A 20,315-nucleotide genomic window follows, 5' to 3' on the forward strand; every position below is an offset into this window, starting at 1 on the left:
CCCCATGCAGCTAATTACCAGAAGTAACTGCCGTCCTTAATTTATTCAGGACAGTTGTTAAAGATGTATTTCTCCACAAGTTTGCTTGTCTTTATTAATGTCATTAGATTCTCAATATATCAAATGCTGAACTGGTTATGTGAGCATTAGAATATAACTGATCAGTTTAGTAATTCACTTCAAATGAGTGTAAGAAGCAATTTGACTGTGTTACATATGATGTGTGTAACATGTTATGTGTGTAGTGTTTACCCTAAAGATCTGAGGTATGTTTGAGGCAAGGTAAACACAATATAGGATCATCTTATTTCTTATGGTAGAAAACAATCCGATGGTTTGAGTTTTTCAGGGAGCTGTCCACTTATCAAGTCATCAGAAGGATAGTATATTTTAAAATAACAATATTTACATGCATGAATTTTGTATAGCTTAGCTTATGCTAAGATTATTAGGAAAAGTGTAGAAAGAGGCAACCATCTTGTTTTCTTGTGCTTGAAACCACCATTGAATTTCAGTGTAAATAAAAATCTATTATAAACCATGCCATGTGCAATTGTAGGTACACATTGCTGAATGAGAAGCAAATTCAAAGATGTGATTGAGTGTTATTGTAACTATAGATTTTGTCTTTTTAAACTGGTGAAATTATGCCATTATTGATGATTGTACAATTTGTATATTATTTGATTAAATATGTCATAATAAAGACTTGCCTTTTGTTATTGAGTAAATGTGTACAATACAAATTATAACTACAGATACAAAAACAACAAAAAATTATGATTGAATGAAAAAATTATGTTTTCACAAAAACATTTACTATCTTCATGTTAACAAAGCTTAAGGGCTGACTTCAGAAATTTTTCAGTTTCAATATTGAAATAACTGTGCTTAACATAGTTTGCAGTGCCCACTTATAAAATGCCTTTAATTTACTTTAAAATAAATAACAAAAAGGTTGTATGTTGTTATGTAAAACTGTGATAGCAATAAAGACAAAACTTTAGTTACATAAAAATAATACAATAGACCTAACAAAAGAAATATTTTAAAATTGAATGAGATTCAACCAGCCTAGATACATTCAAAATAAAATATGTATAAACTTGTATCCTCCAATTTTTAATTTCTTATTTGTATCGCTATTAGATGTATAGGCCCAGAGTAACAACAATATACATTGTTTGTTTTATAAAGGTATAGATTTTTACATGTAATAATTTAACTTATATAAAACTGCTAGTAGAGCATAAATGATAACAATTAAAAAGTCCAAACTTTATCCTACATATGACTAGGTGTTTTAGGTTTTCCTAAGCTTGATGAAGACCCTTTTCTAGGACTACCTGGTGCTAGGGAAGAAAAACAAAAGACAAAATTTTTATTAACACAGCAACAAGAACAACAAAAAACAATGTTACCTCTTTCACACTAAAAATTGTTTTTTTTTCTTTCACAAAGAATCATAACTTTTACAAGACACTCAGAAATTATGTAAGTATCAAAAGACAAAGTGATGTTACTCTGCAGCAAGACAATCAGAAATAAAGTGACTCTACCATCACAAGACAATCAGAAATAAAGTGACTCTACCACCACAAGACAATCAGAAATAAAGTGACTCTACCATCACAAGACAATCAGAAATAAAGTGACTCTACCACCACAAGACAATCAGAAATAAAGTGACTCTACCACCACAAGACAATCAGAAATAAAGTGACTCTACCATCACAAGACAATCAGAAATAAAGTGACTCTACCATCACAAGACAAATCTGAAATAAAGTGACTCTACCACCACAAGACAATCAGAAATAAAGTGACTCTACCATCACAAGACAATCAGAAATAAAGTGACTCTACCACCACAAGACAATCAGAAATAAAGTGACTCTACCACCACAAGACAATCAGAAATAAAGTGACTCTACCATCACAAGACAATCAGAAATAAAGTGACTCTACCACCACAAGACAATCAGAAATAAAGTGACTCTACCACCACAAGACAATCAGAAATAAAGTGACTCTACCACCACAAGACAATCAGAAATAAAGTGACTCTACCACCACAAGACAATCAGAAATAAAGTGACTCTACCACCACAAGACAATCAGAAATAAAGTGACTCTACCACCACAAGACAATCAGAAATAAAGTGACTCTACCATCACAAGACAATCAGAAATAAAGTGACTCTACCACCACAAGACAATCAGAAATAAAGTGACTCTACCACCACAAGACAATCAGAAATAAAGTGACTCTACCACCACAAGACAATCAGAAATAAAGTGACTCTACCACCACAAGACAATCAGAAATAAAGTGACTACCACCACAAGACAATCAGAAATAAAGTGACTCTACCACCACAAGACAATCAGAAATAAAGTGACTCTACCACCACAAGACAATCAGAAATAAAGTGACTCTACCACCACAAGACAATCAGAAATAAAGTGACTCTACCACCACAAGACAATCAGAAATAAAGTGACTCTACCACCACAAGACAATCAGAAATAAAGTGACTCTACCACCACAAGACAATCAGCAATAAAGTGACTCTACCACCACAAGACAATCAGAAATAAAGTGACTCTACCACCACAAGACAATCAGAAATAAAGTGACTCTACCACCACAAGACAATCAGAAATAAAGTGACTCTACCACCACAAGACAATCAGAAATAAAGTGACTCTACCACCACAAGACAATCAGAAATAAAGTGACTCTACCACCACAAGACAATCAGAAATAAAGTGACTCTACCACCACAAGACAATCAGAAATAAAGTGACTCTACCACCACAAGACAATCAGAAATAAAGTGACTCTACCACCACAAGACAATCAGAAATAAAGTGACTCTACCACCACAAGACAATCAGAAATAAAGTGACTCTACCACCACAAGACAATCAGCAATAAAGTGACTCTACCACCACAAGACAATCAGAAATAAAGTGACTCTACCACCACAAGACAATCAGAAATAAAGTGACTCTACCACCACAAGACAATCAGAAATAAAGTGACTCTACCACCACAAGACAATCAGAAATAAAGTGACTCTACCACCACAAGACAATCAGAAATAAAGTGACTCTACCACCACAAGACAATCAGAAATAAAGTGACTCTACCACCACAAGACAATCAGAAATAAAGTGACTCTACCACCACAAGACAATCAGAAATAAAGTGACTCTACCACCACAAGACAATCAGAAATAAAGTGACTCTACCACCACAAGACAATCAGAAATAAAGTGACTCTACCACCACAAGACAATCAGAAATAAAGTGACTCTACCACCACAAGACAATCAGAAATAAAGTGACTCTACCACCACAAGACAATCAGAAATAAAGTGACTCTACCACCACAAGACAATCAGAAATAAAGTGACTCTACCACCACAAGACAATCAGAAATAAAGTGACTCTACCACCACAAGACAATCAGAAATAAAGTGACTCTACCACCACAAGACAATCAGAAATAAAGTGACTCTACCATCACAAGACAATCAGAAATAAAGTGACTCTACCACCACAAGACAATCAGAAATAAAGTGACTCTACCACCACAAGACAATCAGAAATAAAGTGACTCTACCACCACAAGACAATCAGAAATAAAGTGACTCTACCATCACAAGACAATCAGAAATAAAGTGACTCTACCACCACAAGACAATCAGAAATAAAGTGACTCTACCACCACAAGACAATCAGAAATAAAGTGACTCTACCACCACAAGACAATCAGAAATAAAGTGACTCTACCACCACAAGACAATCAGAAATAAAGTGACTCTACCACCACAAGACAATCAGAAATAAAGTGACTCTACCACCACAAGACAATCAGAAATAAAGTGACTCTACCACCACAAGACAATCAGAAATAAAGTGACTCTACCATCACAAGACAATCAGAAATAAAGTGACTCTACCATCACAAGACAATCAGAAATAAAGTGACTCTACCACCACAAGACAATCAGAAATAAAGTGACTCTACCACCACTAGACAATCAGAAATAAAGTGACTCTACCACCACAAGACAATCAGAAATAAAGTGACTCTACCACCACAAGACAATCAGAAATAAAGTGACTCTACCACCACAAGACAATCAGAAATAAAGTGACTCTACCACCACAAGACAATCAGAAATAAAGTGACTCTACCACCACAAGACAATCAGAAATAAAGTGACTCTACCACCACAAGACAATCAGAAATAAAGTGACTCTACCACCACAAGACAATCAGAAATAAAGTGACTCTACCACCACAAGACAATCAGAAATAAAGTGACTCTACCACCACAAGACAATCAGAAATAAAGTGACTCTACCACCACAAGACAATCAGAAATAAAGTGACTCTACCACCACAAGACAATCAGAAATAAAGTGACTCTACCACCACAAGACAATCAGCAATAAAGTGACTCTACCACCACAAGACAATCAGAAATAAAGTGACTCTACCACCACAAGACAATCAGAAATAAAGTGACTCTACCACCACAAGACAATCAGAAATAAAGTGACTCTACCACCACAAGACAATCAGAAATAAAGTGACTCTACCACCACAAGACAATCAGAAATAAAGTGACTCTACCACCACAAGACAATCAGAAATAAAGTGACTCTACCACCACAAGACAATCAGAAATAAAGTGACTCTACCACCACAAGACAATCAGAAATAAAGTGACTCTACCACCACAAGACAATCAGAAATAAAGTGACTCTACCACCACAAGACAATCAGAAATAAAGTGACTCTACCACCACAAGACAATCAGAAATAAAGTGACTCTACCACCACAAGACAATCAGAAATAAAGTGACTCTACCACCACAAGACAATCAGAAATAAAGTGACTCTACCACCACAAGACAATCAGAAATAAAGTGACTCTACCACCACAAGACAATCAGAAATAAAGTGACTCTACCACCACAAGACAATCAGAAATAAAGTGACTCTACCACCACAAGACAATCAGAAATAAAGTGACTCTACCACCACAAGACAATCAGAAATAAAGTGACTCTACCACCACAAGACAATCAGAAATAAAGTGACTCTACCACCACAAGACAATCAGAAATAAAGTGACTCTACCATCACAAGACAATCAGAAATAAAGTGACTCTACCACCACAAGACAATCAGAAATAAAGTGACTCTACCACCACAAGACAATCAGAAATAAAGTGACTCTACCACCACAAGACAATCAGAAATAAAGTGACTCTACCACCACAAGACAATCAGAAATAAAGTGACTCTACCATCACAAGACAATCAGAAATAAAGTGACTCTACCACCACAAGACAATCAGAAATAAAGTGACTCTACCACCACAAGACAATCAGAAATAAAGTGACTCTACCACCACTAGACAATCAGAAATAAAGTGACTCTACCACCACAAGACAATCAGAAATAAAGTGACTCTACCACCACAAGACAATCAGAAATAAAGTGACTCTACCACCACAAGACAATCAGAAATAAAGTGACTCTACCACCACTAGACAATCAGAAATAAAGTGACTCTACCACCACTAGACAATCAGAAATAAAGTGACTCTACCACCACAAGACAATCAGAAATAAAGTGACTCTACCACCACAAGACAATCAGAAATAAAGTGACTCTACCACCACAAGACAATCAGAAATAAAGTGACTCTACCACCACTAGACAATCAGAAATAAAGTGACTCTACCACCACTAGACAATCAGAAATAAAGTGACTCTTTAAGTACCACTTGTTTTTCCAGCGGAGCTGGGCCGAGGGCCAGACTCTGAGAACTGGGGTTGTGGCGGCGGCTCCTTGATGGAGCCAACACTTGTTGGTCTGCTCCCTCCACCTGCCTCAGGTGTTCGTGGTATTTTTGGCTTGGCTTGAAATGCAGATCTGTATTCATTTAGGCTGAAAAAGTTCAGAGGTCACATTGCAATAACAACATGTTTCTTTTATTTTAATATATTATTATTATAACATTTATTTTAGAAACTTTTAAACACATTTTCTGTTATGTTAGGATTAAAATTCATTCAGAAGTAAACACTGTGTTAGCTAAACCAATCAGGTAAAAATAGACCATCTTTTATAGCTAAAGTTTAAAAAAAACTTACTTAGCCTCTGGGCCAATTTTCTCCATTGCTTTAGTGGAAGGTCTGAATGCTCTATTGCTCTTTTGACTAGGTGGACGGAGATCAGTCTCTAGCAAATGTCAAGTTTTAAAATGTACATTTACATGTTGCAGGAAAGAGATTTTTGATTCTCAATCTAAACTAAATCTTACAGGTAAAGTTAATGAATATTTTACGGAAAGCACAACTGACATTAACAACAGACAGAAGATAATAAAACAAAAAGAAGAGTACAAGTAGAGACAGTATATTACAAGACCCACAGACAGTAGGCTACAACCGCCACAACCAGTAGACAACAAAAGACAGGCAACCTACTCTCTTGTGTGGAGGGTCTGCTCCCACTTCTGGTTGGTGGCCTGACAATGACAGGCTCTACGTCAGGCTGTGCGGTCAGTCCACCGCCTGCCGATGTCTTCCTACTGGCCTGTTTGCCTGACCTAAAGACAACAAAACTTCATACAACTCAAGTTTTAGAAACATCAACAATGTGAACAGAATGCTATGACAATTATACCTCATAAAATTTTTAAATAAGAAAAAAAAATGTCTGAAAATTCCTTTGGTGTTTATGTTTTTTATCACCTGGCTGCATTGTTATTGGAGTTGAGTGAATGATCCAAAACTCTACGACTTCCTGGGGTAGCTGGTCTCTGCAATGGCTCATCACCCAAAAGCTGAAAGAAATTATTTTTAATATTCAATATCTGGAGCGGTGTGGCAAGGGTGTGTACACTATGGGTACAAATAGATTTTACTCTGTTATCCATATTCTATTTTAGAAGAAAATAACCTCAGACACAAATACAAATATTTTTTTACAGAAATAGTTTACAAGTAGCGCTGTTACCTTTTTTCTCCGTGAAGCTGTGTTTGGAGGCCGTCCTAGGCTGTATTGTGACAATAATTTTTCTCCACTGAGTTCTCCTGCTTGTGGCCGGATGATTTCATCCTTATCAAGGTCAGCTTCTAACATTTCCTGATCCTCTTCTTCATCTTCATCCTCTTCTTCTTCATCTGATTCATAGTCTTCTCCACTTTCACCTGATCAGTTTGTTTTGGTTAAACATCATGTAATTGTTTAAAACACTTTATATATATATATATATATATATATATATATATATATATATATATATATATATATATATATATATATATATATATATATATATATATATATATATATATATAAATATATATGTATATATATATATATATATATATATATATATATATATATATATATATATATATATATATAGGCCTATATATATATATATATATATATATATATATTTATATATATATATATATATCTTAAATGTATATTATATGAAAAAACTGAAAGTGGTTTAATATACAATAAAATCACAAACGTTACAGAAACTTAAAAGGTAGATCAGAACACAATTAGACAAGGAAAAACTTACTAGAATTTAATTGTTTGATGATAAATTCAATTTGTCTGTTCATATCTGGTTCCTTATCTTTTAGAAAACATTTCAAAATTTCTTCCATCCCCTATAAATAGCATATTAATTTACATTTTAAAACTTTTTTTTTCTCTAAATGTTATTGATAAATTAACAGCTTTAGATTAATATAATAAATGATAATAAAGGATTTTATAAATGTTTCTACTTATAGATAGTTGTACAGCACTAGCCAAAAGGAATCAAAATAAATATTAAATAAATTTCAGCCAAAAATCATTTCATACCATTGCTTTAGCATTTTCACGAATTGATGGGATAGCTAAAATACTGTACAAAGCTCCATTGACATATGGTCGTATCTAGAAAACAAAACATAATTACAATTTAGCAAAATAAATTTAGGCAATTTACAAAATCTTTGGTGATATGTAAGTAGATTACGTTAAAGAAAAAGTTATAAAAATATACAAAAGGTCAAGAGATGAAAACAAGATACCTCAACATTATCATGTCCAAGTAGGTCACTTAAAACTTTCAAGGTCTGGTGAGCATTGCGTACACACCTTTTCTTACCTATTAGAATAATAATAATAATAATAATAATAATAATAATATTACCTCTTATAACAGAAAAAATATTTTTAAAATAATAAAACAGACTTCAAACACGTTTAATAATACTCCATTTATTAATTAATTCATCAAATCTTTATTTTTAAAATCTACAATTTTCACTCACCAGCAGTCCTGAGACAGAGATTCATCAAAAGAGCGACTGAGTATTCCAGTGTATAATCAGATAAGGAATCATTATCTTCTAGAACCCCAACTAGCCATTCTATCACTCCTCTCTCAATCATTGCAGACTGAAGCTGACGCCTAGATGTTGAATACATTTGGGGAGGTGTAGACAAAATAGTCACAAAGAAAGTTTAGGCGATATTGAATACATTTGGGGAGATGTAGACAAAATAGTCATAAAGAAAGTTTAGGCGATATTGAATACATTTGGGGAGATGTAGACAAAATAGTCATAAAGAAAGTTTAGGCAATGTTGGAAAAATTCAGCCACAAATTAAGGTGAGGCGATATAGATAAAATAAATAAAATTCATGATATGCAGATAACATAGAGCCTCAATTAAAGTCTAGGAGAAGTAATACAAGTCAGAACTTGGTTTTCTCCCATTTACAATATTAATCCAGATGCAACAAATGGAGTACAGGTCAGAAGTTGGATCTCTACCTGAGACTTAGTTTCTGTAGTGCTCCTAGAACCATTTCTTGGGCAGTTTGATCTTTGACCTCACTTCTGAGTATGTCCATAAGTGCTGGTAACAGGCCAGGGTTGGTGGCCAGGTAACCACGACCTAATTAAAAAAAATGTTAATTATTTTAAAAAATGCCCTTTAAAAACTTGATTGTGAATGTAGGTGTACATTATGATAAAAGCTGACCAATCACAATAAGGTTATTGGCTGTAAAAATAACAACACCAAAAAAAAACATTTGAGTAACAATGGTTGAAAACCTACCAGCACACATAGAGGCACAAGCATTGTACAATCTGGCAAGGTATTGTTTGACCACGTCTGAGCTGTTGAGCAGGAGATTCATAATGGTTTCCTGGCAAAGACAGGAATTACATTAGATTTTGAGAACATCTTAATATGTGTTGTAATTTAAAACTATGTGAGTGAATATCTTTGTTGAAACTAATTAAAAATGGACAAACCCTGTATGGCCCATCATTTGAGCAGCCTAAAATGTCATTTTGAATGTATGCACTCAAAATTTGGTCTCTCTGTCCAGCTCTTGTTCTTGTAAGACGCTGAAAAGTGTTTTATATTTATTTTCTTTTTCAGAACAATTTAGGTCTAATACATCCTCCATGTTTACAATTTTTTTTTTTTATCTACAGCTTATAATACAATAACTGGAACATCAAGTTAGAGAAAAAAAGAGTTAAAATAGTAAGTGGCTTCAACTTGGCAGTCTTTAAAATTTTCATAAAATGTTGAATAAACACAGCTCAGCATCAGTCTCTATATGAACTGTGTGGAATGTGTTGGTTTAATCACACTAGGAAATATTATTTTCATTGGTAAATAGTGAAGGTAACTCTACTCTTGTGATCAAATGATAAAACACTTTGTTCAGTCTTTGTGAAGATAAATCCCAACATTGTTAACTATTTTTTGGGTGCATATTTTAATTAGCGTTGACAAATTTCTCTAGGATTTAGTGTCAACTGTTAGCTGGGTCTCCCTAACTAAGATCCAACTTAGTAACCAAACTAGATTTACCAATTGTTGGGCCTGAGATATAATAATATTGTTGCGCCTGAGATATAATAATATTGTTGGGCCTGAGATATAATAATATTGCTGACTCAAATTACTAGCTTCTAATGATGCCATATACATATTCATGTGAGTCTTCATTATTTTAACACAGCATTTAAATAACTTACCCATCTTAAGGCTTGGAGAATAAGGGCTTTTTTTCTATCAAGGGCTTCTGTGATTTGGCTTTTGATTTGAGTAAAATCAAGGGGAGGGTAACTCTCATCAGATTCAGTAACTGGGAGACTGTTAAAAAATTAAATTCACCAGTTAAGCCAAATGTTTTACAGGCTGTAAATAGTCTTTTGCACAATAGTATTAACTTACGTAGCAGGAATGACTGACCATTAAATTATTAACTTATGCAGTAGGAATTACTGACCATAAAATAATTAACTTACGCAGTAGGAATTACTGACCATTAAATAATTAACTTACGCAGTAGGAATTACTGACCATTAAATAATTAACTTACGCAGTAGGAATTACTGACCATGAAATAATTAACTTACGCAGTAGGAATTACTGACCATGAAATAATTAACTTACGCAGTAGGAATTACTGACCGTTATATAATTAACTTACGCAGTAGGAATTACTGACCATTAAATAATTAACTTACGCAGTAGGAATTACTGACCATTAAATAATTAACTTACGCAGTAGGAATTACTGACCATGAAATAATTAACTTACGCAGTAGGAATTACTGACCATTAAATAATTAACTTACGCAGTACGAATTACTGACCATTAAATAATTAACTTACGCAGTAGGAATTACTAACCATTAAATAATTAACTTACACAGTAGGAATTACTGACCGTTATATAATTAACTTACGCAGTAGGAATTACTGACCGTTAAAAAATTAACTTACGCAGTAGGAATTACTGACCATAAAATAATTAACTTACGCAGTAGGAATTACTGACCATTATATAATTAACTTACGAAGTAGGAATTACTGACCATTATATAATTAACTTACGCAGTAGGAATTACTGACCATTACATAATTAACTTACGCAGTAGGAATTACTGACCATTAAATAATTAACTTACGCAGTAGGAATTACTGACCATAAAATAATTAACTTACGCAGTAGGAATTACTGACCATTAAATAATTAACTTACGCAGTAGGAATTACTGACCATAAAAAAATTAACTTACGCAGTAGGAATTACTGACCATTACATAATTAACTTACGCAGTGGAAATTACTGACCATAAAATAATTAACTTACGCAGTAGGAATTACTGACCATTACATAATTAACTTACGCAGTAGAAATTACTGACCATAAAAAAATTAACTTACGCAGTAGGAATTACTGACCATTACATAATTAACTTACGCAGTAGAAATTACTGACCATAAAATAATTAACTTACACAGTAGGAATTACTGACCATTAAATAATTAACTTACGCAGTAGGAATTACTGACCATTAAATAATTAACTTACGCAGTAGGAATTACTGACCGTTATATAATTAACTTACGCAGTAGGAATTACTGACCATTAAATAATTAACTTACGCAGTAGGAATTACTGACCATTAAATAATTAACTTACGCAGTAGGAATTACTGACCATTAAATAATTAACTTACGCAGTAGGAATTACTGACCATTAAATAATTAACTTACGCAGTAGGAATTACTGACCATTAAATAATTAACTTACGCAGTAGGAATTACTGAGCGTCTAAGTGCATCTCCAGCTGTGCCTGGCCTAGATAAATCCAAGGATGACTGCATGTGTGTTGTAAAAAGTCTATTACACAAGTGCTGTAAGTATTCTGGTGTGATCTGAAATCAAATACTCTGGATATATATTGGAATACATATCCGGCCCAGTGTTATATCCACAACTGATATGTAGGCCACCCATCCCAGAAATGACACCAAAAAACATACAGGGTGTGGACTCAGTTTCTAAAATGTTTTGATATCATGTAAAAAAAATACTCACATGTTTTCCTTGTACAGTGGACTCTAGAGCATCAACAAGATCTGCTGTGATTCCAATCAAATTGTGGTAGTCAGACTGAAATATATTCAGACAGACATTACAGAAGTATACCTAGATCTAGACAGGATCCATGTAACTAAGTTCTAGCAATCCATGACAAATATATTTTTTAAGATGTGTTAAGGTTATCAATAAAGCTCATTCTTTTCAAACTCAAAAGATCTATTCCACCATTTATCATGTCATTTTAAATAATCTGACACTTTATACTAACTTATCAATCAACCCCACTATTTAAAAAAGTCACTATTTTCTGACTTGAATGTTTTCATTACGAACTAAAAGAAATAATCACCTGAACTTTATTGTGTCGTTTCAAGTAGGCTGATGCTTTTTTTTCTGCATCAATGACTTGTTGGCTCATCAAAACTAGCTGTGGTTGCATACCTTTAAAAAAAATTATATTATGTAAAACAAATTCAACAGTTTTTCTGCTGGAAGAGACACAGATACCACAAATTTTAATATGTAATAAAAACTAAAATTATTGTTTATTTTTTTTAGAAATGTAAATTTCTTAACACGAAAAATTGTTTTTTTTAAAAAAAGTTTTAAAAAGCAGAGGCTTTACCTTTTCCTTCAGCACTTACTCCCCTCTAGAGTTGGGTTAAGGAAAATGTTCATCTTTTAAAAAAAAAAAATATTCCCTGTACATTGAAAACAAAGATACAACATCAATACAGTTATCTAGCATAACTGATTTATTTTTTTCAAATTTAAAAACAAACGTTATTGTGTTTGGATACATATATTTCAAACAATCTCGGCTGCGGTGTTGACTTCAAGGCTAAAGTCAAGAACTTCTCTACTCTTGACTTCAGATCAGCACTCCAGGATTCCTGAAAACAAAACATTTCAAGGCTTAATTAATCTGCAGATTGAATGAAATATTAACTTTAAATTCCAGAATAATTTTAAATATTTTTATTTGTCCCACATAGAGGTGGGCCACCAGGAACGTGCTATAACAAAACCTATTTGTGTTTTATTTATAAAAAGTATTTGTTGGTAGCTAACCCCCAGTTTCATGTGCGTATTTTTCCATTACCCATCATTACCCACAGAAGCTTACAAAAAGTGCACAATGAAAATTTAAGTCAGGCAGACTTCTTTCTTTTTTTAGGGCTGCTTGGACATGACTAGTCCACCCTTGGTCACACATGTACCACAATAAAAAATACAAGCCAAACTGAACTAGTTTAGTCATAAAAGTAAAGTTCTTTAAACTACTAACAAGAGTAAATTTTCTTTAAGACGGGCTAAAGAATAAACTGGATCAAGGAGTAGTTCCATTATTATTTCTCCAGCACTTACAAATAAAATTAAAACTAAACTAAAAAATCTCTAGAGTCAACAAGAAAAATTATTTTTTTAATATAGGGCCTATATTTCAACTTACGGCAAAGAGCTCCCTGTATGATGGATGAGTTTTTGGGTTTGTAACAAAAGGGAGAGCATAAAAAGGTAGAAATTCTGTTGTTTGACTAAGAGAAGATCCACGGTTTTCTATGTACTGTTTAAAATTTGACATGGCTTCCTCAGCTTCATTCTACAAGAATAAATTTGATCATTAAAATAAACACAATAAACATTGTTTCTTCATGCTATTTGTACTGCTTAAAATATAGGATAAATTAAAATAAATCAGTAGAGTAGCTCAAGGGTGGGGGGGGGGGGGGGGGGGGGAAGGAGACGATGACTAAAGGTCATTAACAATGCTCATTTTCAATGTCAATAACAACAATCAAAATTCTCTCAAAAATTACATTTTAAATCCAAAATAATCAGCTATGAGGTACCTGAGGTTGCCCGTATTTGATTGGATAGATGGCAAAATAAATATTGAGGTAAAATTCTAATTTTTTTGACACACTGTCTTCATTTTTAACATTTGATGGCAGATAGTCTCTCCACAGCTTAAAAAACAAGTCCCCTTTTCCTTCATGGAAAAATTCCAACATCTGATTCTGAAATTATAAATAAAAAACGTGTTGTTTTTCTTATTTTGAACAATTTCTTTACTAACCAACCTAATTCCTTACTTTAAATTCTTTAACTTTGAGTATGTGAGGATATTCTTTAACACTTTTAAAAAATGATATTTTTACCTTGGCCAACAGCACTTTTTCACTTCCATATGTAGGAAACTCTTGCTCAGAAACTGGTTTATTTTTCTCCTTGCACTCATTTTCAAATATTGCTTTTGTCTTATCAAAGCCGCTAAAATCTAAATACTAAAAATTAATTTTTAAAATTAAAGTTAGAAATTGAATTACATTTAAAATATATACAATTGTACTTAACTACTGTAAATGAAAAATTAATAATTAATGATGCATAAAAAATTAGTAGACAATTATTTAACAGAATTAAAGTGAAAATTAGATGTCAAAAGTTGCTGAAATAAAGAAATGTGTAGACTTTTAGTGACTAAAAAAGTATTAGAACGAAAACAAAAAGGTGTTAAGTAGAAGATACTTGTTATTTCTTTAGCTTCTGTCAATGGGTGATTTACAAAGTAAAGTCACTCATTCATCAATGTTTTCTTTCCATATAGGTATTTTGCTATTGTGCTCTTATTAAAAAGTAGCCTCAATTCCAGATTGCAAAATAAATGTTGATACAATTTTTTAAAATTTATTTTAATATCTGGATAAATTAGAGATGTTTTAGTAAGGTCACATCATGTTCATGAGACCTGTTTATGTTTTCTTCATCATTGGCTTACAGTAGATGTACATATAAAAAAATATATATATATAGACACTGTGATTTAATTACCTGCTGAGCTGGATGTTTAAAAACAGAACTCGACAATTTATATTGTTGGTTTTTTTTGTTTTTGTTGTAACATACAGATCTAAGTATTTTGATGCTAAGTGTAATGTGTGAACATGCTAATGCATGGTGGGTCATCTATTTATAACCACCAAACAGAGAGGGCCATGGGCCATGTGGTGTTCATCATAAACCCATAGTGCTAAACCCAACACCAGGATCCATCATCTCAAGACTCAGGTTGTGTTGTAATCATTGATTCACGTGTTTCAATAATGTATTTAGTTGTGTTAAAAGTTGCACTGTTAAAGTGTAAACAGTAAAGTATCAACCTACCTCTTTCACTATGGCATTTAGTTCTCCTTCAAAAGCAACCACTGATGCATTGCCAGACATCTTTTTGGAAATAATTCCTGCCAGCTTAAAAATGGCAAGCTTCAAAAATAAAAAAAAAAGTAACAAATAAATATTCCTTTTCCCCATTTGTACTAACAGAATGTCAAAGTGTTATTATTAGTCATGATGTAACACATAAAACAACAAGAATATGCTAGGACATAATTTTTTTTAAGTTAAATAAATGTAGCCTCTAAATCTAAAATAATTTTAATGTTCTCTGCATTAGCAAATTTTATTTAAATTCTTTAAATACAAAGCATATAGTTGGTGTTGGTAAAAGACAAGATGCAAAACTTGAAAAGGCAAGATGGGTACAAAGCCTTTTACTAGATCCCTTGATATTTTTATCTCATAATTTACTCAATACTAGGATATTAGGATACCTTATTATAGTCAATAATAGAGATACCAATGAAATGTTTCTGTTACTAGATATGGCAATAATCATTCTTTTCTACACAACTTGAACACAACCTTTCAACTTTTAGATTTAGTTTTTAGCTGCCACCTTAAACATATGACAAGTCCAAGAAACCTAAATTTTATTTGCTAAATATTACAGCACCATAAAAAGCCATGTTTTGCTGATGTAGAAAATTTATGAAGGGAATTGGTGTAATACTGTAGATGAGACTGATGTTGATGATGAAAGTGTTAGTGAGAGAAGCTAATCAGGCTAATGTGACTAGTAAATGTGATAAGAACATAACTATGTGTATTGATTAATGTGGTTTAGAAGACATAGCTAATGAGAGATGTGTATATAACAAAGTAATGCATTAAGTTGAATGAGCAATGTGTGAAATGTGGTATCATGAGCTTATAGTAAATTAGGTTAATTTTTTCTTTATTTGTGTCTGCTCTGTTTAAATTATATTACTTAAAAACATAAACAAGAACAATAACCAAAACTGTCTGTCAATTCTGGTTTAGTAGAAAGGTATAAAATACAAAATTATATAGAGTATAAAGACCAAAAGAATGAAGTCAACAGAATAAAGATAGAATTTCACATTGTGGCTGATATTCCTTTATAAAAAAGCCAGTTGCAAAAAAATTAAACTAGATATTTATTTATCTTACTATAACATTGTTTTCTGATTTTCTCACAAATTAACTGCAATTGCTATAATGTAATTTATAATTTAGTAGTTACCAGTGTTTCTTCTAGATTTTATACTTTCTGTTAAGATTTGTGTTTAAACAGGGAATATTGGTGCGAACGAATATTGGTGCAAAAGATAATGAATGCATTGAATAGTGACACGGTATACATGAATGTGACATTTTAGGAGTAGGATTGTTGTTGCCGTGGAAGAAGTTGAAATTATTCTTGTTCTTGTTGTGTTAAGGTGTGGTTGTAATGTGGTCCAGTCTTAGTATCGTTTATTCAAGTCGTCCGATGTATATATTATAGTGCAATAAATAGAAACAGTAAACAAGATTGTCCTGTCGAATCATTGATATACGTTAATGTCGTCGTGTTTCAAGATGAACTACTGAATGGCAAGATATAATAAAATGGTAGTGGTATCTGGATATTCTATTGGATCAAGTAGTTTAACAATCTCACTGCATAGCTGCGGGACACATAGAACTTAGTTATAATACTTTCCCATTTTGAGATTTTCATCTGGTATTTTACCAACACCCGCCTAAATTTAACATTTCTTCAAAAGGTAGGCCAGATATAAAACTCATGGAAGAGAAATAGATCCTGGAATGGACTAGAATCTATAATGAATTCGTAGTACAAAATTTAAACTTGGGGCTCAGGGTTAGATTACTAACTACTAGATACTTTATTTGCTAAAAATCATTACAATATCATATAGATCTATATGAATATGATGAATGTTTTTTACTGTGTTTAACAATAAGTAATAGTACTGTACTATTAAAAATTTAATAATGATATTGAATATTGATCACTTCGGTCTAACACTTGTTCTTATTTGTGTTCTTATAAAATACAAAGAAACAAGTAGTCTACCCTAACTGTAACTGTTACTGTAGTCAGTAGTGTTAGGCTCACACTACTCTACTAGTCTAGTACTAACAGTGCCCACCCACCAACAAGTAGTAAAAGTACAAGACTTGTACTATCAACTACATTACTACAAGTCAAGTAGTAGTTGCCAAATACTAGTTACTTGAGTAGTTCAAGTAGTTAGAACTGGTACACTGTCAATTAAAATTACTTGGGCTTGGGTTCAATCTTTCAATCTTTAACCCTCTTGAGACGCCCGGGCCGATCTATCGGCCGCCGGTTTTATAGCCAAAAAGACGACCGGCCGATCTATCGGCCGGGTCTCAGCCGTGATAGTAGGAGCCACACGATTGGCTTTCTAGTATCATATCAGCCAATCAGATTGCTTCTAACTGTTATAGTACATATCTAGCACTTCAATGGCGACTTCCATTGAAAGTTTGCCTCATGTTTTTGTTTTTTATCGATTTTTTTAGTGCCGTGAGTCCTATCGTAAATTTTTTTATGTCCAACAGTCCAGTCATCAAAATATACTAAAAATATACTTAGAAATTCTAATGTAGAAATAATAATTAGTAAATTAGTTCAGATTATTGAATAGATGTTTGTGTATTATTTAGATTACTAAGATTAGCATTACAGAGAGAAAAAACGTATTTTTATACAAATTTACTGTAATTTAGTGCCGTCAAATTTTTTTCGTGCATAAATTATGCAAATCAGAAAGCTCACATATATATATGTTGAGATTTTTATTAGATTTATAAAAATCATATTAGCTCATTCAATTTCCTAATAAATAATATATATTTTTATGCATGTAAAATAATTAGTTTATTTTTTTCAAAATTTTTTTGTGATGCAAGTGCAAAACTTGAAAGTAGGCTCCGTCTTCTTAGCACCGGCTCTCTAAAAAAGCTACGTCTTAAGAGGGTTAAATATTCTTTCATTCATTCAATTTCATTCCTACGACGATCTAAGTAAGTGTTTCTAAGTTTATTTACTTACAATTAGGCTAAATCTAATATGCCTATGTTTTTATTACCTGTCTGATTAGGTACCAATTGCTTAAAAATCAAAATGTGTCTTTAAATTTCACATTTATTAGGCAAAAGTACACCCAAAAATCCATTAGTTAGTGTTCAAATCAAATATTATGCACTTTTGTTTATCCTAGTTTCGGAAATAGCTCTGCACTAAATGCTCGTCTTGACACTGAGAAAAATGATTTGCTAAAAATGTATGTAAAAATGTTTGCAACCAGAACGATAAACCAATAATAAATTAAAATACCTGAGTGAAAAGTTTAAATTAAATTTTAAAAATAATAGATAAATCTAGAACTATATAGATCTAGTTTTCATACTTTAAGCCACCCCGCAAAGTAATGGTTAGAGGCCTATCATCGGATCTATCGCTATGGCTATGTACTATGTTTGATTGTATAATTAATAATTGTATGGGTCCACTATCACACTATGGGACCTTTTTTTTTCTAGATTCTAGAATAGTCAAGGTCTAGGCTTATAATTTGAAAAAAAAAAACTAAGTCACGGGCATTATAATACTAGCTGCAAAAGTGTTTCTTCCAGATTTTTTCTCCGGGGGAGGGGGGGGGGGGGGTCGGACACTGGTAAAAGCATGTTATCTAATCTATAATATAAATTCCATTTCGTTCCAATCCATTACTTTTTTCTTAGTATTTCACTGCTTTTCAATTAGGCCTTGTTTCAATTAAGACAGTTATTATCACCAGTTTTCAGAGTTTCTTCCAGGCATCTCTTCAGGGGGGGGGGGGGGGGTGCTGACACAGAGACGTCTGTGTGTATGTGTGTCCGTCTGTGTGTGTGTATGTGCGTGCAATTTTGAGGGGGGTTGTAGGCTGAGGTGTGACATCATTTTAGGTGGGGGGGGTCTGGCTTTTTGTGACGATGTGTGACAAAGGGGAGGAGGGAGGTAAAAATCGTCAAAAAAAGCGTGACGTCATTTAGGATTTAATGCAAATACAATTCAGACACAATTACAAATTTTATAAACGTTGATACTTTTTTTTTTTAATTTTGTGTAATGTTCATAATTGAAAATTATTATTCTAAGTATGTAAAATGAAAACTGTTTTTAAAGACATTCAATATTAATTTTTTAACTCATAAATTTAGACCACGAGCACTTTAGAAATCTAACACTTAAATCCACCGAAGTATCGTTTTTTCTTATATTCCTTTGTAATCCACGACATACAGCATCGAACTTAATATATTAGACGAGCCGACCCGCTGCGTATCATACGCCGCTATTTAGTTGTTTTTTTTTCTACTTTTCAGTAATTTATAATTTGTGAATTCGACAGTACCAATCCTGCCATTGAAAATATTTGCTTAAAAACACTAACCCCCCCCCCCCCCCCCCCCGTGAAAGCAGCCTCCTCTTAGTTACCTCCTCTAAGTTTAAAATCGTTTCAAACTAAATTATCTGCCCCTAATAGCCGTCACCAAACCCGTCTCTATGATTGTAAAATGTAAACAGAGTGAACACCGCTCACCAGATCATGTGGGGGTGGGGGTGGTAGTGATAGCGATAGAGAGGAAGAGAGGGGACTGCAAAGGCGCGCTTGCAGCTTGTTTTCTAAATGATCCCAGATATATATATATATATATATATATATATATATATGTGTGTGTGTGTAAATATATGTGCATATATATATATATATATATATATATATATATATATATATATATATATATATATATATATATATATATATATATACATATATATAGGCCTATATATATATATAAACTATATATTTATAAGGGGACATTTTCACACCCCACCTCTCCCTTTCAAAAAGAACGATTATGCCTTTTCATTGCTATGTAAAACTTGATAGTTATATTTCTCTTCTATTTTTCGTTTTCTTTTTGATGTTTTAATACTGGGAGACTTGCAAGAACAATATGCAATTAAATTTTAAAATTTCATAATTTTTTTTTGTTGTCAGCACTAAAGACAGATGGGGCAGAAGAAGTAGAGTTCATCTGTTTCAGTGAACACAGCACATAAAGTACCATGCTCTACTGCTTAGCTGCCCTTAACAAGATTTTGGTACGAGT

The 20,315-nt window shown here is 32.8% G+C and overlaps 1 protein-coding gene across 1 annotated transcript; it reads right to left on the reverse strand.

Moving 5' to 3' along the window:
- Positions 1-830: 830 nt before the first annotated feature.
- LOC131949334 (lisH domain-containing protein ARMC9) lies at positions 831-18,394 on the reverse strand. The gene is made up of 24 exons (XM_059311175.1): positions 18,245-18,394; positions 15,147-15,245; positions 14,141-14,266; positions 13,832-13,999; positions 13,432-13,581; positions 12,779-12,871; positions 12,604-12,628; positions 12,328-12,419; positions 11,973-12,047; positions 11,685-11,809; positions 10,117-10,234; positions 9,379-9,474; positions 9,179-9,269; positions 8,890-9,013; positions 8,384-8,523; positions 8,141-8,217; positions 7,929-8,003; positions 7,639-7,729; positions 7,056-7,249; positions 6,791-6,882; positions 6,524-6,645; positions 6,188-6,275; positions 5,815-5,981; positions 831-1,352 (listed from the first exon to the last, which is right to left on the reverse strand). Exons 2-24 carry the CDS (start codon positions 15,204-15,206, stop codon positions 1,285-1,287), a joined length of 2,457 nt encoding a protein of 818 aa, XP_059167158.1. The 5' UTR covers positions 15,207-15,245; positions 18,245-18,394; the 3' UTR covers positions 831-1,284.
- Between the last annotated feature and the right edge of the window lie 1,921 nt (positions 18,395-20,315).

Source organism: Physella acuta, unplaced genomic scaffold (genome assembly GCF_028476545.2).
Source record: "Physella acuta isolate Inbredline_101_S28 unplaced genomic scaffold, ASM2847654v3 ptg000689l, whole genome shotgun sequence".
NCBI classification, from domain to species: Eukaryota; Metazoa; Mollusca; class Gastropoda; family Physidae; genus Physella; species Physella acuta.